The following is a 27,061-nucleotide window of genomic DNA, read 5'->3' on the forward strand; positions in this document are numbered from 1 at the left end:
GAAACAAACAAATAACAACAAATAGAGCTTCCATGAAATGATAATTTCAATAGATAGAACAGCTTAAATTAAAATACACAACAAATGTGACACTATCACTTTTATTTTGCAGTCACGTTTACACAACCTACAACATGAATGTTGGACATCAGAATGAATGTTGCACTTCATACACAAGCACAGTAAACTATGGATAAGGGTTGACAGGTATTCTTCCTTCATTTTAATTTTATGGATGTCTGTCATTGCATACACATGCTGACAGAGTACACTCTCATTCATACACACAAACAAACATTCTGAAAATGTCCCCATTGTGGGACGAATAAAGGTTTATCTTTTATATACATACACTCAAACAAACATAAAACACAGACAAGAACATTACAGGCCTTCGACAAGGGTCCATGTGTGCCAAAAATATACATATACAGTGTATTGTAGAAATTTAGAAGAAAAGACATCATTTGTACACCATGGCAAATTGAAAGCAGGCAACATTATAGAGCAGCTGAGCAACAATGGAACTACATTCAGAAATTCATTGGTAATTAGTACAACTCACTCAGCACTTGGTAAACCTGGCTCAACATACACAACTGTCAAAGACAATTTAATTTGAGATTTGCCATCTCCTTAATAGTTTCGAGAAAAAGTTTGATATTTTTGCAGATGCACAAAATGGGCTTTTTTCAGGAAACATGAAAAAAATAATCGACACCAAAAACTTAGCACTTTATCCAGGAGTCTAACAGCTATTGATTGATTATACTAATATATGCAATTATGCTGTCATAATGCTGTGATCATTTCTGAAAAAAGTGAATTTCCATGATCAACTTAGATCACAAGATTCCGTCCCTGACAATGTGCACTGAAAATATTTAAACATGTTCATATCAGAAGTGCTTGAATACATTTGTGGGTCGTTGTCAATTATTATAGTAGTCTTTGCAAAAAAAGGTGATAACAGGTGTTTCTCTGTTATGATAAGAATATAAAAGAATCACATACAAATGTGCACAGCTTATAAAAATTAACTATAGACCATATTTCTGTCATCAATCACAAGTGAAGATGCATTCAAATCAATTTTTAAAAAAAGTGTAATTTAAGTGTCAAATTGAGTCACTAAATTTCAAATTTAGCAAAAAATCCAACGTGCTCCTGTGTTTTCAGTCAGAGCTTATTTTCCAAAATTTCTGATGGGTCATGAATGCAGCATAACTAACAACTACAAGCAAGCTGCTTTTGAACTGCTAGCTGTGACCTGAGCAAGGCTAGCTGTTCCTCACCTGCCTCCAGTCTTTGTGCTGAGTTCATCAAAGTGATTTCTGGCAGTGGTTTGTAATGCTCAGAAAAACAAGAATCATATTTCCCAAAATGTCAGAGTATTTTGGGAAAAGATCTCATCTTTTGTTTTACAGATTAGATTAGAAAGTTACTTCAATGATAAGTAGGAGCAAAGAAGGGAGGTCTGGTCAGATAGAAGTTATCTAAAAGTTAAGCTATTTCACACACACACACACACACACACACACACACACACACACACACACACACACACACACACACACACACACACACACACACACACACACACACACACACACACACACACACACACCAGTCCGTTCTTGAAATGTTCGGATTGAGATGGGGCTGTATGTCACACCACCAGCTTCAAGCTATTTAAATATTGGATTGCTGTCTAATTAGAGTAACAAAAAACTGCAATTACATCTGAACAATTAGTAGCATGTGATTCACAACAATGTCAACGACCCATTTTATCACTTTCTCATCCAAAATCCAAAGAAATGGCTCAAAAAGCAAACTCTTAAAGCAAAGTTCTCACTCTCTATCCAGCATTTAGAAATGTTAACACTAGGTTGCCACCCTGTGGTCGACAAATGCACAACACAGACAAGGTAAAGAAAGCAGCACTTGAATCACAGACACTAACAGCTTTGAGACATGGTCGTTTCCTTCTGAGCTGATTCAGACTCAGAGTGACTGCTGGTGATAGAACACGCAAGCAGCAGCAGAGTGGTTTTTTTAAAATCACACCCTCATACACACTTTGTGTTTTATCTGTCACAGTTTTCCACCTTTAAATCCCTTCCTCATTTTAAATAATGTTTCCCCCTCTACTATTTCTAGTCTCCTTCGTAGAATCACATCACAGTCATGCAGTTTTGTACAAAAGCCACATGTTTCATCCAGCTTTTCAGAAGCTGTCTGTTCCATCTTGTATCCTCTACAGATTTAAACTGCAAATTTTTTTTTTTTTTTAGACGGAAATGAGAAATTGTGCCTCTTTCTGTCTACAGTTATGGCATTGCATTTATGGCACTTGATATCTAACATCACTATATAACGATGATGATGACAAAGTAAAATAATACATCATACATATAAATAATTACACACAGGAAAACATGTCGTCTATATTGTACAGTGAACTACAATCATTTCACCTGGTACTGCTTTATGTAAAATAAATTGACATCCTTGCCTGTTCAACAATTTATCATTCGAAGATACTACATTCATTTAATTCACATTGATGACAGTACAAAGAAATAAATATGCAGTCAATATTACAGATATAGCTTCCTGTACAAATAATTTCACATTTCATCATCTGATTTCCTCATTTTATTGTTATGCTGTTTCTCACCATGGAAATGAAAGGAAAATGGCGACACTGAGCGATTGTCAAAAGCTATCCGTTAAAGCATTATGACTGTAACAACATGTTTTGTGTGTCATTTGCCTTAATTTATGTTTGATGATGACACTGAGTCGAAATGAACTTTGTGTTGATGAATAGATGGCAAGTGATTTTACACATACAGCACGAAAGGATTAACTAAAGCAGTAATTGGGGAGCTCTATTATTTAAGTCATGTCAAACTCACTGTGATAAAAAGGCAAAATATGTGAGCAGCACAAGTGCCACATAATGTGTAAGTTTAGAAATAACAAAAAAAGTCATTCACTTTTCAGGAGGTTGGTGGTTTGATCAGTGGTGTCTGTACTCTAATACTTCAAAGTGAACAACACATTTGTCTTACTTTTTTTGAAAAGTAATTCACAGTAAATCACAGTCTGCATTCTTTGCATGAAATGACAACTTCTAAATTGGATCTATTCATTGTACTGTACCAAATAAAAAGGGATAGCTGTTTGTGACTGACTGTAGGCACTTTGGAATATGAATGTAGGAGATGGTAAGATGACAAAAATAGTTAACGTGTCATTTAACATTTAAAGATGTGTTCTGGCTCAGAGAATGGAGAAAATCTTTATTTTTAATATGACTGTTTGATTCCTACAATAAAAACGCATATAAATTTATGGCACTATGAAGAGCTTTTAATAAAAGCCTATAAAGAATTTTAGAGGGAAAACCTGTAATGAGTCAAACTAAAGCAAATGACGTAAAATAAATAAACTTAAAAATAGAAGAAATCTTCTTTTCTTTCATAACTTGTGTTTTGATATGTTACAACCTCTTAGATTCAGGCTGGGAGCCACTGTTCTACAGAGCTCTCTAGAAATACTTTACAATATAGTAGGCAGGTTCTTCGGGTCCACGCAATCAGTGATGAAGTCTACAGATTTGGGCTCCAGTTCCTTTTCTTTGTAAAGGTCATTACAATACTGAATTTTGCAAAAGAAATAAATTGTGATCTCAACATCTAAACTGTTAACTATTTACAATGTCTGTGAGAATTTTTTTTTCCAATAAATCTTTTGACATACTTTGTACGTATGGCTGATTGTACAAAACTGTTTAAATAGAAGATGAAACATTTAAACAATGAGCATTTGTACAAGCAAGGCAAACTTTTGGTTGTTATCAACTTTGGACTGATCAGATCCAGTCAGACAACGTGTATGGCACTTTTTAGCACATTTACTTCACAAAACAGCCAAAAATGAGCCTTACATCTGATGTTTAAATTTTCTTTCTTTTTTACAATAACTGTAGTGATGTTTTTGGCCCCGTTTTTATTCGTATAAAAATCAATAAGTGGGCTATCTTTAAAATAAAAGCATTGGTGGGAGGGCTGTTCCGTACATCTGTCCTATGCTGTAATAAATTGAATAGAATTTTTCTTCAAAGTGATCAAGTGCATCATTTATCATAAAAGATTCCAATCTGGAGAGTCAGCTCAAATAAATGACATAATCAAATGAAATTTATCTGTGAAATTTGAAGTATGAAACCAGCAATGTGCCTCTGAGGAATTGCCAGTAAAATAATTTTCTAAGTGACAAACTACATTATAGAGGTGTGACTGGGCTATTTTTCGTCTGCTCTGGTTGGTCTGGGGTACATAAGTGGAGCGGCACCTTGACATTGACTTCGGCCAATCAGACGCTCAAGTGGGGAGACTAATGTTGGCGTTCTCCGCCAGTGGGCTTGACATGCGTATCTGGGAGCTGCTCTTGCTGAGGATTGACAGCTGAGTCCCTCCATTCACTCCGCTGCTGGCCAACGAAGGATGCCTCTGCTGCTTCAGGTCCACAGCAAAGTACCGGTTCACTGTCCAGCTGCGCCATTTCCTCTTGATCTCCGACTGCACCTTCAGGGAGAAACTTCACAAGGTCATTTTTAATGTACTTTGAGCTGCACCGGTTCCAAAAGGAATAGCGTATTCAAGTTATGTGGTTAACACAACACATAGTGTTTTATTTTTTATAACAGTTCAACATCTTCATATTTCCCATCAAATGTCAACAATCATATTCAAACAAAGGAATATAAATGCTAGAAATTATATTATGTTACAAGGGCTAATCATTGTGGATGAAGTAAACTGTTGTTGTTTTTGTAAAATAATAGTATTCATATTTATAGATGACTATGTTGAGGTCTGTACACAACAATTATTAAGAACCTTTCTAGTATTTTGTCATCAGTATAAGCTTTTTATTAATAACTGACGGGAATGTGTTTATGAACAGGTTAGAGTTGGGCCTTACCTCTCCATTAAGGAAACAGTAGAGGACAGCAACAACAAAGCCCTGAGAAGGAGAGTGAAGAAAACAGATTTAAAAAAAATATATATATATATAAAACCTCTAAAAATTCCAATATTTGCACAAATCTGGAAACAAGACAATTTTTAAAGGCATCTTCATTAATGCTTAGCAGACTTAAGGTCTGTCTCTGACCATCCCATGACACAATTCATCACATTGTCTAGAGAGCAAATTACCCGTTCTGTTTTCAACAACACAAATTTCTTATTTGTCTGAAGGCTCAATTTACTGCAGCTCAGCACTGATGAGTGCTTTTCTGAATCCAGCATCCTAGTTGCTACACTAATCTCAAGAGAGTTCTTAAGACAGCCTCACAGTGGTTCTGAGAGCCAACATAACAGAGTATCTAGTTTGCCATCTGGACATGACTTTGGTTCTGATCAAGCTGGATATATTTACACAGCATGACATCTCCAAACAGTGGATTCAGTGTTGGCTGTGTGTTAGGACAAACACCACAAAGCTCAGAAGATTTTCAAATATCTCAGCTCATTGTAAGATACAGTATTATGTGCATAGGCTTACTGTGATATTCCTCCTTAATTGAAAATAGATTTTCATGGAGCTGTGCATGGCTACCTGGAAGGATCCCAGTCCCAGCTCGAAGACCAGTCTCTCCTTCTTACTGACATCTTCAGGTGAGAAGGCGAAGACGGTGTAGTGAATGCCAAACAGGGGGATGAGCAGGAGGGTGGAGCGCGCCAGACGTCTGCGTACACACACACACACACGCACGCACGCACACACACACGCACGCACACACACACACATACACAGTAAATACGCATCTATGATAGGTGTTATTTGCTGAAGTGAGATGATATGAAATAATTCCAGACATTCAAGGCTAATGTAAAATAAAAACAACAACAATAAAAAAATCCTATTAAAATACAAATGAACCAGACTGTTGGGCTGCAATGTAATCCATATGCATCATCCTGTGACTGTAAATGCACAACACCAAATTCACAACTGAAAATAATCCCTAACGACTTGAAATTAATTTTTCACTCAGTTTTAAGAATAAATGACACAACAACATCCTACAGGTAAGGTAGGAAATCAGAAGTAAACAGTGTTTATGCTATACTTTGTTATGGTTTTTGGCCATGATCAGATTAATTTGTTTCAGTTGATATAACTAGTAGAAGAAGTCTTGGAAATTAAACACGAGTTTTATTGTGTATCCCTGCAAATGTATGATGCAGCAATACATAACGTCTGACATGGAAACACACAGGACATAACAAATAACACTGTATAACGATGGAAGACAAATGTCAAACACAATGTTTATACAGTCCAGTCCAGATCCTTCCAGGAAAACAAGAAGCAGAACATAACAAATATAAAATGGAAAATTGGAACAGAACTTCTGTGATACAAAATAGCAAGAGTTGCATTTTGTGTCAGTCAACAAACACCAGAGAAATCATAAAACCTATAGATTTCACTTTTCACGCTCACTAACTTTGGCAACCTTGATATATTCAGCAAACACCATGCATGTGTTTCTTCTGTCTTCTAGAGGATGAAGATGTAGAAGTAAAATAAAAAGGGTTGGGTGTATTTATGAACCAACAACCCAGAGGCGATGCTGTGAAGATGTAAATAACAACCAACCGTGTCCACCCACACCAGGGACATCAAGCATGGCTGTACTCGTGTAGTGGTATCTGTATTTAGTCACCTGTTACTGATGAAACAGGTGAACTGGTGTGTTGGAAGACTCAGAGTACATTTTTTTTCAGTAATTAATCATTTAATATATTGCCTATTAAAGATTATAGCTGAGTTATCACATTATTTTATTGATGTTTCACATAGTTTGAGTAAAGTTTGTGTGATGGTTTAGGTTAATAATGTCAGAGGGTGAATTTCCCCGAAGGAGAACAAACATGTCTCTGTGTGTCAGAGAGAATATACATTTAAGATTCAAAGGCAAACAGGTGTCGTATGCACACACTGACACAAACACACACATTGACACAAACAAACATATTAACTCAAAGACAACGTATACACTGACACAGACACAAACATCCATACACCGACACAAACACACACAAACGGACACAGACACAAACACACACTTACAGTGTGATGGTGGATAACTCTGACATCCTGCACGAATGCTGAACAGCCTGTGTGGGCTCACTGAAGCATTTCTGAGCACAGCTGCTACACATCACAAAGACAACACAACAGTACAACAAAGACAGCGTCTTTAGGGACAAAGACACACAGTGTCACGCAACACACGGTCACGCATCTTTACACTTGGTCACGCACACACAGGTCTAAGCAACAGATAAGAATGACACTATCTCCAGGGCCTCAAAAGACACCATCCTCCAGGAACAGAGCAGGCTGGTAGTTTGACTACAATACAACTCCATAATGAGGCTCAAGCCTGCTAATGATGGGTGCTGCGAATGCATATATTATAGATAACTAAACATAATTCTTCTGCTTCTAAATATGAGATTTTATATTATTTAAAGGAACAATTCTCCTGAAAAAAATGAAACTGTACTGAAACAAATAAAAAAAGGCCTGCTAATCGTTTACTTCTCACCTCCAAATGTCTGTATAGGTCCTCAGTCATCCAGGTCATGGTTATCCAAAAGCTATTGAGTCGATCCACTGGACCTTAAGAAAGTTCTTGAAGACGAGACTTCTTCAGTTCTGAAGAAATTCTGAAGAAGTATCTTGGATGAGAGACGAAACGTCTTCAAGAACTTTCTTAACGTCCAGTGGATCGACTCAACAGCTTTTGGGCACCTCCTAATGAAAAAAGCTGGTGTTCTTCTGTAGTTTTCCTATCATCAAAAAATCCCATGAAAACACTGCATCCAATAATGTGTTTGTCTGTTTGGAACCGTCTGCTTCCCTCGCCTGTTTTAGTTTAAAAGTTGCAACATATGCTGCAGGTTCATCGCAACAGGAGGAAAAACTAACTTTAGTGGGGATCTTTTCAGCACGAGCTTAACACAGATGGTGCTCTGGTAAATACAGACAGCAGCAAGACAGAATACATAGTGCTGACTTATAATAAACTACAACTTGAATCAGTGTGGTCAATTCAAACTTTTATGAGTTAGTGGACAGTGGAGAGCTATAGCTCAGATTACAAGCTAAATCAGGCTTTGGCTACACAGACAATAATTGCTAGAGGGATCAATCAATTTTTCATTCAACACTGTTAAGGGATTTGTTGATAATAAATAGAAAACAAGAACAAATCAATATAGCTAGATCAAAATTAGGCTGCATGGTTGTTCAGATGAAAAGTGTACAAACAATCAGTTCATGTTAATGAACTTCACATAGTAATTCTGATTTACTGTACTTACAGGTAAATGCTAGATTCGTTTCCTCCGATATCAGGAGACTGCAGCTTCTGGACAAGGATGATAATTATTCCGATGAAGAGGACGAAATTGATCTGAAAATACAAAATACAAGTAAGATCATTCTGAAAGTTATTTTCTAGTCTGTGATTTGTAGAAACCTTATTAGCATTAGTCATACCATAATGGAGGCCACGACTGGTCCCTTGATGACCCACCAGAGGGCAGTGTTTTCATTTGTATCCCAGCATCTGGAGAAAAGGGACCGCAGTGTGATTCAGTGGTGGTTCTGCAGCGCCCCACTACTTTTTCTCAACAGTTGACAGTGCATTGCAAAAAATGTCAAATTCAATGGCCATTTCCAGAGAAAAGGTGTAGATCGGTGGCTAATACAAAAGTGGAGTATTTGAAATTGAGACAGACCCAACAAAAATTGAAATTGTAATCTAACATCAAGATTTAACCTCCCTGTATTATCTGTTTTATTAATTAAACATTATTTCTACATTTTTTAATCAATTACTCATAACTACTAGAGAGTATTTCAGGAAACCTGCTGGAAGAGCAAGTGTTATAGAAAAACAACCAGTTAGGAGCAGGACAAATGTTGAATGGTGAGATTGAGATTTTTTAAAAAAATCATACTGTGAGAAGTGAGCATTTGTGAGCAGCAGTATGGTTTCTTGCCAAAAAAGAGTACTACAGATGCAGTATTTGCTTTGAGAATGTTGATAGAGAAGTACAGAGAAGGCCAGAGGGAGCTGCATTGTGTTTTTGTAGATCTGGAGAAAGCTCATGACAGGGTGCCCAGAGAGGAACTGTGGTATTGTATGAGGAAGTCTGGAGTGGCAGAGAAGTATGTTAGAGCGATGCAGGACATGTATGAGGACTGTAAGACAGTGGTGAGGTGTGCTGTAGGTGTGACAGAGGAGTTCAAGGTGGAGGTGGGACTGCATCAGGGATCAGCTCTGAGCCCCTTCTTGTTCGCTATGGTGATGGACAGGCTGACAGACCAGGTCAGACAGGAATCTCCATGGACTCTGATGTTTGCAGATGACATTGTGATCTGCAGTGAGAGCAGGGAACAGGTGGAGGAGAAGCTAGAGAGGTGGAGGTTTGTCCTGCAAAGGAGAGGAATGAAGGTTAGCCGCAGTAAGACAGAGTACATGTGTGTGAATGAGAGGGACCCAAGTGGAAGGGTGAGGTTACAGGGAGAAGAGATCAAGAAGGTGGAGGATTTTAAGTACTTAGGGTCAACAGTCCAGAGCAATGGAGAGTGTTAGGGTGTACAGGCAGGATGGAATGGGTGGAGAAAAGTGTCAGGTGTGATGTGTAATAGAAGAGTTAATAGAAGAGTTTCAGCTAAAATGAAAGGAAAGGTGTACAAAACTGTGGTGAGACCAGCGATGTTGTTTGGTCTAGAGACAGTGTCACTGAGGAAAAGACAGGAGACAGAGCTGGAGGTAGCAGAGATGAAGATGCTGATGTTCTCTCTGGGAGTGACCAGGAAGGATAGGATCAGGAATGAGTACATCAGAGGGACAGCACATGTTAGAGGTTTTGGAGATAAAGTCAGAGAGGCCAGACTGAGATGGTTTGGACATGTCCAGAGGAGAGATAGTGAATATATTGGTAGAAGGATGCTGAGTTTTGAACTGCCAGGCAGGAGGCCTAGAGGAAGACCAAAGAGGAGGTTGATGGATGTAGTGAAAGAGGACATGAAGGTAGTTGGTGTGAGAGAAGAGGATGCAGAAGACAGGGTTAGATGGAGGAAACTGATTCGCTGTGGAGACCCCTGAAGGGAAAAGCTGAAAGGAGAAGAAGAGAATGTGAGAACCCTGAGGGCAGACATTTTGATGGTGATGTCTCATTGGAATTTGGATTATAGTGTAATTATTTAAAAAGCAGAGCATGGTGTTTGCAGAGGCATGCCCTCTTCTGTCCTCCTTGTTCTATCAGTTGTTTGCTTGGGTACAATGAAGCATTGCGTCATCATGTGTCACATGTGTCAAACTCAAGGCCTGGGGGCCAAATATGGCCCACCACATCATTTTATGTGGCCAGCGAGAGCATAAATAATCAGAGTCTAAAAATTAATAGGTCAAAAGCCAAAAACTACATTTCCTACAATGCAGTGATTACGCCCATTTTAACTCTGACAAAAAGGTTTTGAACAGTTAATGTTCTAACTTTTGTTTGATGTTACTTCTCTTTATTCCCTTGGATAGTTTGATCCTGGATTGATGGAGTTCTGTCAGTTTCATAACCTGACAAATTAAAAGAATTTGTTATAAAAATGCAAAAAGCAATCTTTTTTTTTCTATGTAACTATAATATTTGTAACTTGATTAGGTGATAATTTGAGGACTTACATCTATTGTACTTTACATTGAGTTACATTGAGTTACATTTATAAGTGACATGTAGCTCTTTGAGGACAGCCACTATGCTCAGGTGGCCCTCGGTGAAAATGAGTTTAACACCCCAGATATACTTTATTATACACAAGTAATAGACACAAACCGAATGTAAAAGTCGTCCCCCCCCCCCCCCCCCCCAAAAAAAGAAAACAAATCCAACAAGACATAACAAAGTACTACAGCTCTTCAGACGTTTTGACCTGCATAGTAAGACATTGGTATCTTACTTACATAATCTGTTTCTAAATTTAATTTGACTTAAGAGATGATGTCATTTGTTCCCCAAGATTTCTTCATCTTAGAAGTAGTTGAAAATACATTTTCAGTTAACTCTCAATGCTGATATATGTGTCTCAAACTACAAATAGATCTGGGGCTTCACAGCATTCCTTAGTTTCATTAGCTTCCTGCAAAAAAATCTGCTGTAATGTTATATTGTTAGGCTCCTGAGAAACATAACCCAATTTCAATGTCAACAGGTAGATTAATTTATTGGTAAATGGAAAATATTTACTTTTAGGAGAAATATTCCTTCAAATTCCAAATTGCAAAGATGAAAAACAAATATATTTGGTGCAATAAATACTCAAAAATCTCAACACAAATATTCAAGTTCTGTGTCTCAACATTTAAGAGGAACTTATTTGCTGAGATATAGTCTGAACATTTAAACACCTGACGTGAATTTCTTAGTATTCTAAGACTAAAAATGAATGTGGAAGGGATCTTATACCCAGTATCATGAAAGTGGAGCCTCAGAACTGCCCAGACTGTGACGCAGATGGTGGGAGTTCCTGTAGAAACACAAAGAGTGAAGACACTGGAGAAAATACATATTTGTCAGAATAATTCTTATCTGGCCATTAATGATGGTAATTGTTGGGAAAACGTACGAGAACAAACCAATCCTTTTTAATGGTGTGAGCTTAGTTATACTGAATCTATGTAATATTTAAAGACACATTTAGATTAAACCTTAAAGGCCTGAACAAATAAATAAACTATGCAAACGATCTTTAATCAAAACTTAAGCCAACACGTAATGAATAAGTGATTTTAAAGTTACTGTTAATCACTTACCCCATCCTACAATGGTGTACCAGTAGAAGTAGCGCCTCTCTGGAAAGAAAGTCTCCACCAGCAGAGTGAAGAGATACAGACCTTCGATGAAGAGCCAAAAGTAGTTGGACATCACACAGTAATGGAAGAAAACCATCACCGCTTTGCACGCCACCTGCATGAAGGAAACACGTAGGGAGGTGCGTCAGCGGAACAAAGCTGATCCAAAAGCTGTACATTGAAAGTCTCTTGATGCAGTGTTAAATACGTGTTTTTAAGCACTTTTTTCAAAAATGGTCAAGCTAGTAAATGTCAAACACACAAATTAATCTAGTCTACATAGATCATTGTCACTGGGAGGGTGCTGTTGTAATAAGGCAAACCACACTGCAAATAGCTATCGTAAAAAAAATGTAGCATGAAGAGACAAAGAATGTAATCGTGTCTGGCGGACACCTCTGAAGGCAACATGTTGATGAAACAGTCCACAGCCTGAGTTGGGTCAACCAATTACAGCACTCATCTGGTTCCTGCTGTCATAATGCCACACTGGTGACCTGTGGTGACCAAAGCGAAAGCAGGAAGGCAGTGGGCCTGACAAAAAGGCCAAAGCACCCATTGATATGTTAATGAGACTCGGGCAGATTTCCACTGGCCTTGCCGAGGCCATTAGCGTGCCTAATTAGGTTTATTCATCATGTCTGCTCAACAAGAGTGAACAATGTGTTATTACTGTGAGAGACTAAGAGCTTGTTCTGTATCTGTAATCAGCTTGTATTAGTCATCAAATAGCATGTTTGCTTTTTGCTAAATTTGCATTTGGTAGAAGTCCCTTCAAAGGAGTGTATCAAACAGGGTAGACTATATAAATCCACCAGATCAGCCATGGTCACATTTTACAGGCATGCTTGGGATGAAATCCTTAAATAATTCTGTCTGGAACTGATTACAATAGTAATCTAGAAAACATTTTACTGCTGCCAGTACTGTGCTAACTTCACACACCAAGTCAAGATCCACCGCTGATCATTTTGGCAACTCCCTACAATTATAAGCCTCATTCTGCAATTATCTACTCCGGTTTGAATAAATGAAACCATTATCCTTGTGAATTGTTAATCATCCATTAATTTTTCATTATTAAAGGCCAAACAAGCAATCATGGTTGTTTAATGTTGTTACTGAAATGGAACTCATCAAGCCAAGTTTACTGACGGTGTGCACAAAGCAGTGGTCGCTGTCCTCCTGAGCGTACAGGACACCATCCTTGATGAAGACAGATATGGCTCTCAGGATGAAGGACACAAAAAGGTTCATGTGGATGAAGTTCCTGGTACAGTGGAGCTTCCTGGAAAGAAAAGAAAGAGGAAACATATCACATCTGATCTTCTTTCATTAGTGGAATAAATTGTTGCACCTGGATTTGTTTAATCTTGTATCATCGGCTGATTTTGCTTGACTTTAACTCATTAGTTACAGGCTCAGCTCCTACCTCATGCCCTAACACGGTTAGTATTTGTGCTTTTAGAAATGCTTCAGTTTTTTATGAAAAAAGTTAGTTTCCTAGTTGGACAAATGAACGCGTACAGAGACAAAAACAGCAGTGAGAATACAAATGGACTTGAGGTTTGCATGCTATTGATCTGCAGTATTGTTTGCCGACTCTGGGCTGAAGGCCGTGTCAATTAATAAATGCTACAACTTTTCAAGACGAAGACAAGATGCCCATATGGGAATTAAGTCACCCCTGAGCCTCCATTTACAACCACAACAAGGCAGTCAGAGACTGCAACATCCTGCAACCCCTGAAATTCAAAATTTTACCCTGACCTACACATTTTTGTGCCTCTGGCTTCCTGAAAATGTTGCTTTTTGTTTTGTGATTATGTCTCATCAGGTTTCAGAGATGCGTACAGAAAAAGGTATAAAGGTGAAAATTTGACCTTATTGTGATCTAATTTGACCTAATTCTGATCTAATTTTCATCCCCTTGCCTTCCTAAATATAATGCCTTTTGTTTCGTCTTTCTATCTTATGTGAGATACATGCAAAAATTTTTACAAAAATTTAAATTGGACCTTGACCTAGTTTTCTCATGGTCAAGGTCATCATCTGATTTTCATCCCCTTTGCCACCCGAATAATGTGCTTTTTTTGTTTTTTCTATCTGCAACGGTTGTCAAGATATTTGGTGGACAGAAGGACACAAACACTGACAATTACAATACGTCACCGCTTCTCAGGATGTAATAAATATGGTTTATTATGCATAGTAAAAATGTAATGCAGACTTAAGGTTTGGGTACTTTGAATATTTATATTTTCTCTATGAACACCCATAGGACTAGCAGGAATTAATGTAATTGTAATTTCTGAATATATTTTATATTGATAGCATTCAAATACTGAAAGAAAATCCACGTCTATTGGGAAACGTGACATTCCAGGTTATGCTAGTCTCACCTGAATCTGCAGAGAATGACCATGGCTGTAGTCAAAGACACCAGTGATGTGCTGTAGCCAACTGTGTACAAGGCCTTGACAGAGGCGTAGTACATGTCCTGGTGTTGGAGACAAAGTGATAGTCATAGGTTACATGTGTACATGTGTAGTCAACGTGATGGGAGATTTAGATGAGATGAACAGAAGTCATACAGGTTTGGTGGTGTTGTCATAGGAGAAGCAGACATCCACATAGTGAGGGAACGGTTCAGACCAGCCCTCTTCGGTGCAGTTACGGCTGACCTTACCGATTTCTGAAAATGAAAAATAAAGCCCGCATTTACACTTGTCTGAAAAAAATGCACTGGAATAGTCATAACAAATACAGATGAGAGAGATAGTTAATCACCATCATCAGGGCCTATGAAAGCATGGAAGAGCTCAGGACAGTTGACTACCACAACTTCACCAATGCTGGCCGCCTGCCAGCACGTCAGGTTATCCCACATCCATGGGCAGACTGAGGAACAGAAAAGCAGATGAAGAGAAACACAGAGGTCAGTGTAATGCCTCCACTTCCGTGACAACAAAATCATCTCCATCTTCAGTTTTTTCAGTCATGTCTATATTCAAACTTGTTTATTTTAAAGAGCAGCTCTTTCTTAACTTCATGATCTTGTAATAGCAGACTGATTTAGTTGCTTCAGCAGGGACCTAGAACACAACACTGATATTACTGACATCATCAACCTTTAACCCAAGTGCTGCTTGTCTGCAAATCTGATATTATCATTTAGTTTGTCAGCTCTACTCATCTTGAGTCTCCACGACACCAACCAGATATTCTTAAACTAATGTCTGATGAAGGTTTGGTGCTAAAAACAAAGGGCATAAGGTTTTGTTTAAGAAGCAACACATGTAAATGTTATCTATACCGTATTAGTGATAATATTAGCTACACATCCAACCCACGTTTCTACCCAGACATTGGCAGGGCTTGCATGAATTTCTAGCCCCCACAACCTTTGCCCATTCAATAGGGCACCCCCTGGTGTACCCTGAGATGCAAAATGTCAGCAGATGCCTCACTGTACCACTTGTTACTGCGTTCAACTCATAATACACCTTATACAATCAAAGAGTGTTTTGATACTCGTAAGTGCAGTTGAATGGGATGAGGTTTTGTTTTGTTTTTTTGTCTGCCCTCTTCTGAATTCTGGCAGCTAGATGGAAAAAGGACACAATTTAATGAGGTCTTAAAATAGAAATAAATTTGAATCTATACCAGAAAGAGGGCAAAAATTAGATTTTAAAAAATGATGGAGTCATCTGCTTGTTGCAGCCAGAAACAACACAATGAGAGCATCATTGTGAAACAGAGCAGCACATTTACAGACAGGAGATTAAACCAATGAGCTGAGACTCAATATGAAACTCCATAAAGCAAAGGCCAGCTGCAGATCTCCTAATAATTCTCTGTAGAGGACAAATATAAGAAAAACTCATTTTCTGTTCCTGACTTACAACCTCCAAAATGATTGCTGAATAAACATCTCTCCAGAATGAACTTAACAATGACAATTATGAATACCAGATTAATTTGGAGGGCTGTTTCGTGAGCTAGGTGGATTTCATACACACACACACACACACACACACACACACACACACACACACACACACACACACACACACACACACACACACACACACACACACACACACACACACACACACACACACACACGACGTACTGTAAGTTTACTTGCTTGTAGTTTATTCGACGATGTGCATGACTTCAAGATGATTGTTGCTACTGTGCAGTAAAGAGATGTGTGAAGGGTTGTTACTCTTCATTTGCTGTATTCCAATTGAAAATGCCCACATTCTTTCTATCTAAGGAAGCGCAAGTTGTGGTCACAAACCGTATGGCTGTAGAGCTGCTGCGTACTCAAGCCAATGAACACAAACCAACTGCTTAATGAACACCATTTGAAGTTTCATGCACTCATGTGTCAGATGATATCATGCAAAAAATGTATAAACTAATTTAGTATTTCACTATTGTACCGTAAATCAAAACACATTACATTAACATACACACAACACATACATACCTGTACATGAATACACTGTGGATGCACAAACGCACGCATCAGCAATCTGTTTTCAAGTGACCCAAAGTCACCAAGGCAACACGGCCTTCACTCAGGAATTTTTTTTTTTTTTTTTGTGTTATGAGTCATGAGGTGCGACTGCAGCAGAATGCTAATCACTTCCAATTTCTGAAAAGCACCCACATGGCAGAAGACCATTTGTAGATCAAAAAGAGAGCAAAATTTATGTAAGGCCGCAATTATTTTCATTACTCTCCCTGCTGTTTGTGTTCTTGATTAATCAAATGATTGTTTGGTCAATAAAATATCACAAATGCTTTGGAAAAAGCAGCTGGAACCTGAATCTGTTTGAGTAATAACCAAAAATTGGTTGATCATCAGAGAGGCTCCTGACTAAATTCCTGTAAAGGAATTGATAACTCACTTCTGGACATGATTTAAGCATTATGATTTATAGCATGATGTCATGCAAATTATATGTAATTTAAATTGTTCCAATTTAGCTTTAGAGAAACTGTTGTCTAAAGATGAGAAAAGTGAATCGCAGATCATTGTATACCAAATATTGAACTTGCCAAATTTAAGTGGATGCTGGATGACGGCTCTAAACATAATTATGTTGTTATTTCACACAGCCTTCTAACCATTGTACCTCAGTAAAAAATATAACAAATAAATCATGAAACAGTTTTCAGCGATGAGCATTGACCACGATCATCGCCAATTTTTAAAAACATTTTATTAAATCATTCTCAACTTCTCATTTTTCCTTATCCCCTTTTTAGGTCTTTAACAATTCAATGTCCATTTCTGCAAAATGGATATTTTCCTTTTCTTACCAATGACTTGTTGTTTGCAGAAATAAACACAGAATAGTTCTGTTAAAAGGAACACAAGTAAACAAGGGCTAGTTAAAGGGATGAGGTTGGTCATGATATTGGACTGCATGGTCATAAAATAGATATCTCAATGGAAAATATACTGATGAGAACAACATAGCAATACAATGCCTGATTTTTTTTTTTTAGAGACAGAAAAATGACTCAAAAATACAAAACAGGAAAAAAAAACCAGGAAAAATAAAATGTTGAGAAATATTGTAGGACTTCAACCTAAAAAATAAAAGCAAGCTGAAGTTAAATATCTTATTTTCTTAAACGTTTTATCTTACACTTTTCATACTTCGTGTTCTTTTCAAGGAGTCAGTGGTTGTCAGAGAAGCTGAGTCACAGTGCAGTCTGGGAGTTGGAGTCTGTCAGACTACATTCAGCAACAGAAGGCCTGCAGCATTTTCTAATGAAAACCCAAAGTCCAAAGTCAAGTAGATAATTGTTTCCAGGAATCAGATAGCAAGCTTCCTACTTTTTTTTAGGGGGAAAGAACATGCAGAGCTCATTGTGACATCACAGACAGACATTTGGTTTGTGAACTGCATATTCCACTGGGGCACTGCAGGACAGCCTTTCAGGATGAATGAAACATGAACATGATGGAAAACTTTATCCATCTTTTATCCTTACATGAATCTCTGACATCTGAAAAACCGAGTGGATAAAATGAATAATGCCAGATAGACAAGCCTAAAAGTAACTGTGATTATAATATTCAGGCATAATTGATCATATTCTTCAGAGATGCACATTTTTCATTAAAAGCTTTGTTCTTTCTGAGCAAGATGTAAACCCTACAATCACAGATTACACATGGCAACCACAGCCAAATAGGTCCAGATGTCTATATCATGCATATGCATACACAAATTCATACATACAAAGTGGAGCACATTCTAACTTACCTTCAAGGTCATCATCGGGGTTGTGCATTATGATTCTCTCCATGCATTTCTCATGCTCACGCTTGATTAAACAGTGCTCGGACTCTGAGGCCACCTAGAAAAAGCACACAAAATTACACGGCATTACAAAAATTGAGCAAACTGCACCACTGGGGGGCATGTTAAAGACCCTGAAACCATCTCTGCTTAAGCCAAGTACAACAGACTAAAATGCACCCGCATGAAAATGACTCAGGTGACATAACATTAGAGTGACATCAGGTATTTAGAGGGACAAATCACACCTCAGTGAGTTGCTGAACCAGAGCTAAAACAGGGTAAAAAGAAGTAGCCTTACATGTGCTAGATAGCCAGATATATGAGAGAAACAATAGCTAATGTACTGGTGGACAAACCCATGGTAAACCTGTGTTTACCAGGTTAACCATTAAAGAGGCTTAACATTTCACAGCAAAAACAGCTTATACAACTGTTACTATTATCAATCATTCTGTTTCTCTAGCCTCCATAAAACCCAAAGTTCTCAGTCTGTAAGCATTTAGAATAATCGATCAAACCGCTCCTGACTCTGTTAGATAAAAGGTCTAGAGGAGTGACGCCACGGGATGAAGGTACTTGCTTTGTCTTCATCTTTAATGCTTTATTTCCTGTTCTCCACATCCCGATTTAACAAGGTAGTGGCTCCCCAGAATGGAGCTGGTTGACATTTGCTTTTGAATGATCAAATCAAATGTCAAATCGAGTCCTTTTTCAAATTTGTGTCAAACTTCCATATTTTGATTCCCTCAGAAACCTTTCAAAATACCGAAGTTAAAGATTCTCAAAATGTTTTCTTTGTGACTATAACCAACTTAAAATGAGAAACAGATTGGAAACTATCTACCCAGAAAGGTTCACATTCCTGCTCGTCTCCATGACTCTCCCACTTACCCTCTTAGGCTGACATCTTGCTAGCTTCCTTGCATCTCCAACCACTCCAACTGTGAAATGATAGGTGTAATACGTCCCAGTCCACTAAGACATGGCTGAGTCATCTCACTATCTGTGCTCTCCGATATGAATTCAGTTCATATTCCAGAGCACAGCTTTACTCGGCAAGATAGGACATCAAATGACTGTGAAGATGTCCCAGTATTCACTTCCCTTCTTTGTCACGCAACATGTGGAAGAATGTTAAAGCTTTGCATGAATTATGGAAAACATCACAAGGACTATCTTATATCTGGTTTCTGCCGTGATTTTATTTCCAGACATCTGTATATTACCAGACAGAGACACTTCCTGCCTCACCACAATTGCTTAACAAAAACAGAAAAGATATCAAAAAGCCTCTCTTTTTAATGATGTGTTTTGTATCAAAATGAACTCTCAAAATGTTTGGAAGGAAGAGCTCTTTGTACCGGCCGCAAGCATCCATGTTGCTAAGCAGCAGGTAACCAGGCGAGAGTGAATAGATATTGTAGGCAGGGCTCCCCAGAAATAAGAGATATTTGGAAGCAGATGACTTAAATCTGTTTGGCATGCGTGCCTACAGGCCCAAAGACAGCAGGACTCAATGTGTTATTGATTTAACTACATAGAATCCAGCAACAGTGGGCAGCGCTGTGTGTGTTTCAGTTTGATCTTATTACTGTATAACTGAAATTTTCGCTTGTTTTTCCATACTGGCAAGTATGCCCTGTCACGACTGTGCGTGACCCGTTGGCTACCACGCAATAAAATGTCACTCTGCAACACTCAGTTGCAGGTCATGTGACTCATCAATGAAATGATCTAAAAGGATCATTAGTGCACAGGTGTATGTTGGGCTGCTGGCATGAACAGGACGCTAACTTGAACAAATGTACTTTATTGTCAATCACACATCTAAGGCAGGTACAACTAGAGCCTTTTTTGTAAACTGGTGATTATCCTGTGTGACCACCATTTGCCAACACAACTCCTCTTCATGGAAATGTTAAAATTTGGCTCCTTTCCTCATGATTTGCCATGTAAAAATGCTAGAATTTGGAAGGATCTAGTACACACTGTTCTACTCAATGATCAAGATCATCCCAAAGAAGTTAAGTGGGTGATGTGTCTGGTGAAACTCTAGGCCATGCAAGACCTGTAATGCTCTTATAGCTCCATGCTAGCGCGGGTTAGGTATTACTGGGTGCTGGTGGATGAATGGAACCACAATGGGCCTCAAGCTCTTTTCACCATATATCTGTGCATTCAAATTGCAACAGAAAATGTACCTGTGTTTTTTGTCCACATTATATGCATGCCCATACCAAAAGACCATCCTTGATTACAGTATTTTCCGCACTATAAGTGCACTGTACTATAAGACGCACCTTCAATGAATGGTTTATTTTAAACCTTTTTCATATATAAGGTGCACTGGATTATAGAGTGCATCTGATTATAAGGTGCACCTTCAATGAATTGTCTGTTTCAAAACTTTTTTCACAAAGAAGGCCCACTGGATTATAAGGCACACTGTCGGTTTTTGAGAAAATTAAAAGCTTTTAGGTGCGCCTTATAGTGCGGAAAATACTGTACACTGTTCACAACACTAGCAGCGACAAACTGTTGGTCAATGCAGATGTCACACATGCTGTCTGCATCTGTCAAGACAATTTTTTCAACGATGACACAGATGCTTTCTAAAATGAGCATTTTCCCACTGAAGTTGATTGTATCGACAAACTGCAGCCAGGTTAAGGCCATTTTAAGGATGACAGACATTAAAGTGAGCTTCCCAGACACGGTCTCTACTACTGATTCAGTTGGTCTTGATCTCATAGGCGGAGAATGTGCATTGCTGGGTGATTGATTGTATTCCCATATTGTTAGAAACAATGTTAAAGACGGATTATAGTGGAGGAATGAGCATTTAGTTCATATGAACAGCTGGATATTACTAGTGGAATACCTTATTCAAATGGATATCTGTGGCATTGTGCTGTTTGATTAAATATCAAATTAATAAGAGGTTTTCATTTAGATCCCAATTCACACCTGCAAAGTTGTTCAACTAGCATCTTGACATGCTATAACCTGTCAGGTGGATTGATTCTCTCGATTGTAGGCAGAAGGGCAACAACATGGAGTCCAACAAATTCATAAAATAAATTTGAGGTGAACAAGACATTTAAGGGAAAAAAAAACCTGTTATTGCTTTGTTACAAAGAGCTTAATGATAACTGAGGTTACGTTAGTTTAGCCTAGCTCCAGACACCAAACAATGGAAAATAACTAGCTGAGGAATTGGCCACCTACTAGGCAACCGGCAAGGATTCAAGTTACCCTATTGGTTTACGTTTGTGAGCTTCTAATGTGTTGTTTTTGAAAATTATGTTCCCTTTTTGTCATACCTTGCGAGTTCAAGTTTTTTTTTTATTTTGTCAACCTTTTCCTGCTTTGCCTGATGAATCACATCCTTTCTTTCCTCATGCGTCTTCCAGCCACAACGACTGTCTTGCTAGTACTACCTCTGCTTCAGCCTTTATCGATATTCATGCCAAGCCAGGCTATCCATGTATTGTCTATAACTTTAAATGGATAAATGTTAAACAGTTTCAATCTCCAATCTATCTCTTTCTATTCTTCTGTAAATCATTACTCTCTAGTAGAATGAAGAATTAAGGAATGATATTCCATACATATTTAACCATGGATTTATTCTAAAACAGGCACCATGGCAACAATGCAAAAGACAGACTATGGTCAGTATAATTGTGCACCTTTTTTTCCCCTTACCTATCTGTTCTCTCCCTTGAACAGATCTCTGTTCAGATAAGATTTCTATTTTGAAGCTGCATAACCACATTTCTCTCTCTCAGCCATTTTCATTGACTAGTTAACTCAGTGGCGCCCACAGCTCCATGCGGCACGGATAATAAAGCTCCAGTTCAATGTCATGTTCACAAAAACAAAAAACAATTTCTGCATCTGTGTAGCTCTGGTAAGGAAAACCATTTTGTGTTGCATTGATGTTCCAAATATAATTTGTCCCACACACCTCACAAAACTCTTTCATTCTGCTTTATATTTCAATGAGAGCCTCTAATAAAAGTGAGTCATAGCATATAAATATGGAGCTCTCTGCTCAGCTGGTCCATCTGTTTTTGTTCTAACAGGCACTCAGTCTTCTTAAAACAGAGCTGATCTAGAATTTGTATTGTATGCCGGTGTGCTGATGTGACACACATATGCTGGTGACACTGCCCATCACATGCACACCACTCGAGAGTGTCCAGATGAAAATGAAATGGGAGGCTGAGAAAGAGACTTCTGATACTGAGAACAGGTGAACAACCTTTAAATGCATGGATATATAGTTACAGATTCCTGCATTCTCCTGGACATACACACATACAAATGCACAGATAGATAGATATACAGTATATACCACAGTCAATGGTTGCAGGCACACACACTACTCACCAAGGGCAGCAGAAAAATAGCAGTCAGCAGGTAGCCTCTCATTGCTTCTTGTCTGAAGCTCTTGAATAGAAAATGCTCAGTAACGTTTCTGTCGTGTGTGTTCAGAAGGATGCTCTGAAATTATTCAACACATTTCAGCGTGAAGTGCTCTGAAATACAACAAAACAGAAATGTGTAAAAAAAAACCCCCAACAACAAACACAACAGCATCATCACAGTGTTAACAGGAATAATAACACAGAAACCATTCTGCAGGTAAACATTATGTTGTCCAGGTTTTATAAGTGTAGTAGTTAAAGTGGTTCTGTTTTTTAAGATGCTGGCAGTTAAATGATGTTCAATGTTTAATTGTGAGTTTGAATTTAAAATTTCTCTGTTAAAAAATGTCCACATTGTTGCCTAACATAGAAACACGGGTTTGGGATAAAGGAATGATCGGAGAGGTTTGTTTGACAGCTTTGATTTTAAGAAAAAAAAAATTTCAATACCCATAAGCCTTTGCAGCCATTACCATGCTGAAGGATCACGTCAGCGATGCAAATAAGAGCATTAGTTGATTGAAATTAATTTCTCCCCATATCTTCTGGCATCCATCAGTGAGCATTACAGCATTTGAAGCTCTGTGTTTGGATGTTTCTTTCTGAAATGCAGCTTCAGGGTTATGCTAAATTCTAAATATAGGCTTCTTCGTACAGACATGTAAAATCAACGGTGAAAGAACTACCGCTACTATTTTTTTTTCTAAAAGAGTTACTACATTTCAGTTTTAAAGAATTAATCAATTTTTAACAACATTTCAATTTTTTATATAAATAAATTAATGCAGAGAGCTTTATGCTGCTGCATAGGTTCTTCAGAACCAACAAGAAACTGTTTCAGAACCATTTAAACCACACAAAATTAATCTAGTCTTTTGTATATGGAGCAAAATTTCATGACTCAATGCTATTTCATGATAAACATTTTGTTTTGTGTTGTTAGTTATTTCTCAGTATCTAATTTATTGCTTTTAGAGAGACTAACCCAAAGTGGTTACTGATGCATGCTGAAAAAACATAGGCTTAAAGATGCTCTCCAAATATTTAAAAACATACTGTGGAGAGAAATATCGCTAATTTATTTCAAACTTTATTTTTCCAAAATATGTCATTTAATAAATGCATTAAGATATACAGTACATGATAAAACCACTGCATGCCTTTGTCTTATTGGGTATGAAGAGTAAATGTGTGCCAAACTTAAATTTCCACAATGAAATCCTTAAAATGAGACATATCCCTCCTAACTCATTAGAAATGTTCTATTTCACAAATTTAACTCCTGGACACAAGATTCCCACCTTTTGTCTACATTCACAAAATTTAAAGGGGATTCATGTTTTTTCTTCACACTTGTATAACTTGAATAGCGGCACAGATTGGTTGCCAAATAATTCTTGTCATACATCATGCTCATAGTCATGGTGAATTAGTGTGTTCTGAATCTGAGTTAAAGAATATTTTAAAAATGACAGTGAAGTATGACCTGAGGTATTGACTTATTATAATAAAGCATATTTATATATAAAAATATGTGTTTTAGTTATACACAGAAGTTATGCAAGAACAGCTGTTTATATTTTAAAATTTATGTTTACATCTACAATTTACAGCAAGTGATGTCTGATTTTGTAATGAAATTCACCTCACATTTATTTCGTTTCGGCTTTCTTCCTGTTAGTACATCTTTGTGTGTTTATGGTCTTCCTATTTTGTCTTAAAGACAAGCTGACAACCATACCAATTTACTGAGACACTAGTTAAATATTAGGAATCGTTTATGTTCATGTTCAAACTTTAGGAGCCAGTGTCTCAAATGACAGACTAAAAGTGTTCAACTGGTTAAACTACATAAAAATTGTCACAGTCGATTCATGACCTACTAGGAAGAAAAAAAGAAAAAAAATTGTATATATATATATAAAAAAAACTGAGACGACAGAAAACATTATTAGCAGCTGCTTATTAACTTTAATACAAAAATGGAAATGGAATTCTTTAATGATTCTGACATTTCAGAAATCAAATAGTCTATTAGACAAGGAAAATAATAAGAGACCGAAATGATAATAAATATTAAATTTATGGTTTAATTACAATTGAAAAATGGAAAATAGCTGTTTCATTTGATTCACTACAAATAATGACAAAATATATGTCACTGCCTTAAAGTTAGAGCACAAAAAAAGCAGGTATTAATTCAGAAAAGTTGATTATCGACCAACAGTTGGATGAGATGTATATGAAGATCACACTTTACAACACCTTCATTAATGCCTTTAGTCAATGTCTTACTCATCTACAACACTTCCTGAAAATGCAATGATTCACTAAAACGGCAAAACTAGGTAGCACCAGTAGACACACACACACACACACACGCACACGCACACGCACACGCACACGCACACACACACACACACACACACACACACACACAAACACACAAGTTACGCTAATTTATGTACACACATAGACAAATTCCGTGCTGCGTCCCTCCCTCTGGCACTGGATCCAATTACCTCTAAAGCATCTCCCCCTGATGCTTTATCAAGTGATAGGACAGGCTGTGCTCAGTGAAAAAAAAAGAAAAAACAGACACAGCCACAGGATAACATATGTCAGGTACGATGGAAACCGATTTGCTGGGACTGACGTTTAAACAGAAAAATACACCATCAGACAGGAAAGATAGAAAGATAATCACAGCCCTGTAGATGGGATCATTTAGCTTTATTTCTCACCATCATTTTTAACCCAGATTGTAACAACAGCCATGTTGCTGGGAGAGCCAAATGAAATTAACCACCAGAGCTTGGTATTCATAATAAATCCACCACCCTGTGGAGAGGAAAGCAAGAGTCTGCTTTGGTCAGCACCGAGTCACTTAGAAGAGGTAGTAGTGATGGGAATTTAGAAGGAGAATCTTAATGGTGTTCAGTCCAGTACTGGATTACTGGATTTGCTGTTTGCACAGGAAATTTCTATGAAAGTAGTCCAATAAGACAAAACACTTGAGCGCTTACGAAGATGACATGTCAAAAACTGGTGCTGAGGGAATTCAAGGCACTGATATTAACCCAAACCTGCTAAGAAACCAGAATGATGTTTATGATACTGGGATTATAGTCAGTAGGTTCACCAGGTTGTCAATCAGCTGCAAGACTGTCTGAGATGCAGACAGGAGACACAGAGATAAAACACTCTCTAGTGGTGTGTTCTAACGCTACCAGACTTTTAAGGACTCCTCTCAACACACCAGCTTCGAATTTATTCAATCGTTTATCGAGATTTTAATGACTGTAACTGAGCATTGCATGTATGATAGTATACCACAGCGTCATCCATCCACAGTCATTGGCGCGTTAATGTTCGTTTGATTTGCCTGTGCCATATCATACATTTTGTCTACTTTACAAGATAATCCTTTCTAATGTGGGGTTTTTTTCCCCCTCCTCATTAAATAATTTACATCTTGCGAAATGCGAAAGTTTTTGGAAAGAGGAAAATGCAATTAATTTTTTTTAATAGCAGTTAATCAACGATAAGCTTTATGCTTCTCTTGGTGGTGAGGAATGAATAGTTTAACATTGCTTGGCCTCTTTCCCTTTATTCTGTCAATAGTAAACGTTTAATCCATCAACGCATGTGGTTGACCTTCGTTTCGCACTTGGAACACGTCAGCATGGAAAAGCCTCTGATTCCTCTATATTTATTGAACTCTATTACTCGAATATCATTGCAGCTCGACACCTTTTTGTAAGAAATATATTTTTCCCTCAAAATGAACCCCCGAGTTCACTGGAAAAACTCCACAGATCAGCGGAATTCTGAGAAGGTGGATAAAAGCGCGGCATGGAAATTCAAGTCAAAGGAACTTACCGATGCGTTTTTTTGTGAGAGGCGCAAATATATCTACACGGGGAGTCATCGGTGTTCACAGATCGCTGCGTCGACTGGCTACAAAATGTTTCTGACACAACCTGGTTTTACTCCTAAACCGGGTGTCAGCTCGTCCTGACAACGACAGGTGTCGTTTCTGCTGCTGCTGCTGCTGCTGTTGTTGTTGCGGCAGGACGCGCTCACCGCGTTAGCTGCGGCACCGCGATGTGGCGGAGGGAGAGGAGGAGGAGGAGGAGGAGACGGTGGGTGTCAGGTCCGTCGGTATTCACACCTCATCAGACACAGGGATAACCAAGTGAGGCCACTGTAGGTGCTGCTGTACGAGGAATGACTTTGAATCGAGTCTAATTACTGAACCAAGACACTTTGCGTGTCTTCAGGTCGAAGGCGTGGGACTTCCTCCATTAAAAATAAAAATAAACTCAACAGTGTGCCATTTG

The 27,061-nt window shown here is 38.0% G+C and overlaps 1 protein-coding gene across 4 annotated transcripts; it reads right to left on the reverse strand.

Moving 5' to 3' along the window:
- Positions 1–95: 95 nt before the first annotated feature.
- On the reverse strand, positions 96–26,807 carry LOC137612716 (pituitary adenylate cyclase-activating polypeptide type I receptor-like). 4 transcript variants are annotated; one of them, XM_068341386.1, is made up of 15 exons: positions 26,601–26,807; positions 22,681–22,829; positions 18,247–18,340; positions 14,744–14,854; positions 14,548–14,648; positions 14,356–14,453; positions 13,109–13,241; positions 11,915–12,068; positions 11,568–11,628; positions 8,596–8,665; positions 8,418–8,509; positions 7,159–7,239; positions 5,638–5,767; positions 4,999–5,040; positions 96–4,598 (listed from the first exon to the last, which is right to left on the reverse strand). In XM_068341386.1, exons 2-15 carry the CDS (start codon positions 22,720–22,722, stop codon positions 4,395–4,397), a joined length of 1,413 nt encoding a protein of 470 aa, XP_068197487.1. In that variant the 5' UTR covers positions 22,723–22,829; positions 26,601–26,807; the 3' UTR covers positions 96–4,394. The 4 variants fall into 4 exon arrangements, with proteins under 4 accessions (XP_068197487.1, XP_068197486.1, XP_068197488.1 ...); XM_068341385.1 differs by having other exon boundaries at positions 7,159–7,242; XM_068341387.1 differs by lacking the exon at positions 7,159–7,239.
- Positions 26,808–27,061: the final 254 nt, after the last annotated feature.

The sequence above is a fragment of the Antennarius striatus genome, chromosome 18 (genome assembly GCF_040054535.1).
Source record: "Antennarius striatus isolate MH-2024 chromosome 18, ASM4005453v1, whole genome shotgun sequence".
In the NCBI taxonomy this organism is placed as follows: domain Eukaryota; kingdom Metazoa; phylum Chordata; class Actinopteri; order Lophiiformes; family Antennariidae; genus Antennarius; species Antennarius striatus.

Coding starts and splice junctions, on each gene's coding strand:
- LOC137612716 (XM_068341385.1), bottom strand. CDS start 22,722: ATGAGAGGCTACCTGCTGACTGCTATTTTTCTGCTGCCCTTG. Junction 14,454..14,547: donor ATGACAACACCACCAAACCT/GTATGACTTCTG, acceptor CTCCAACACCAG/GACATGTACTACGCCTCTGT. Junction 7,243..8,417: donor AACGAATCTAGCATTTACCT/GTAAGTACAGTA, acceptor TGTGATGTGTAG/CAGCTGTGCTCAGAAATGCT.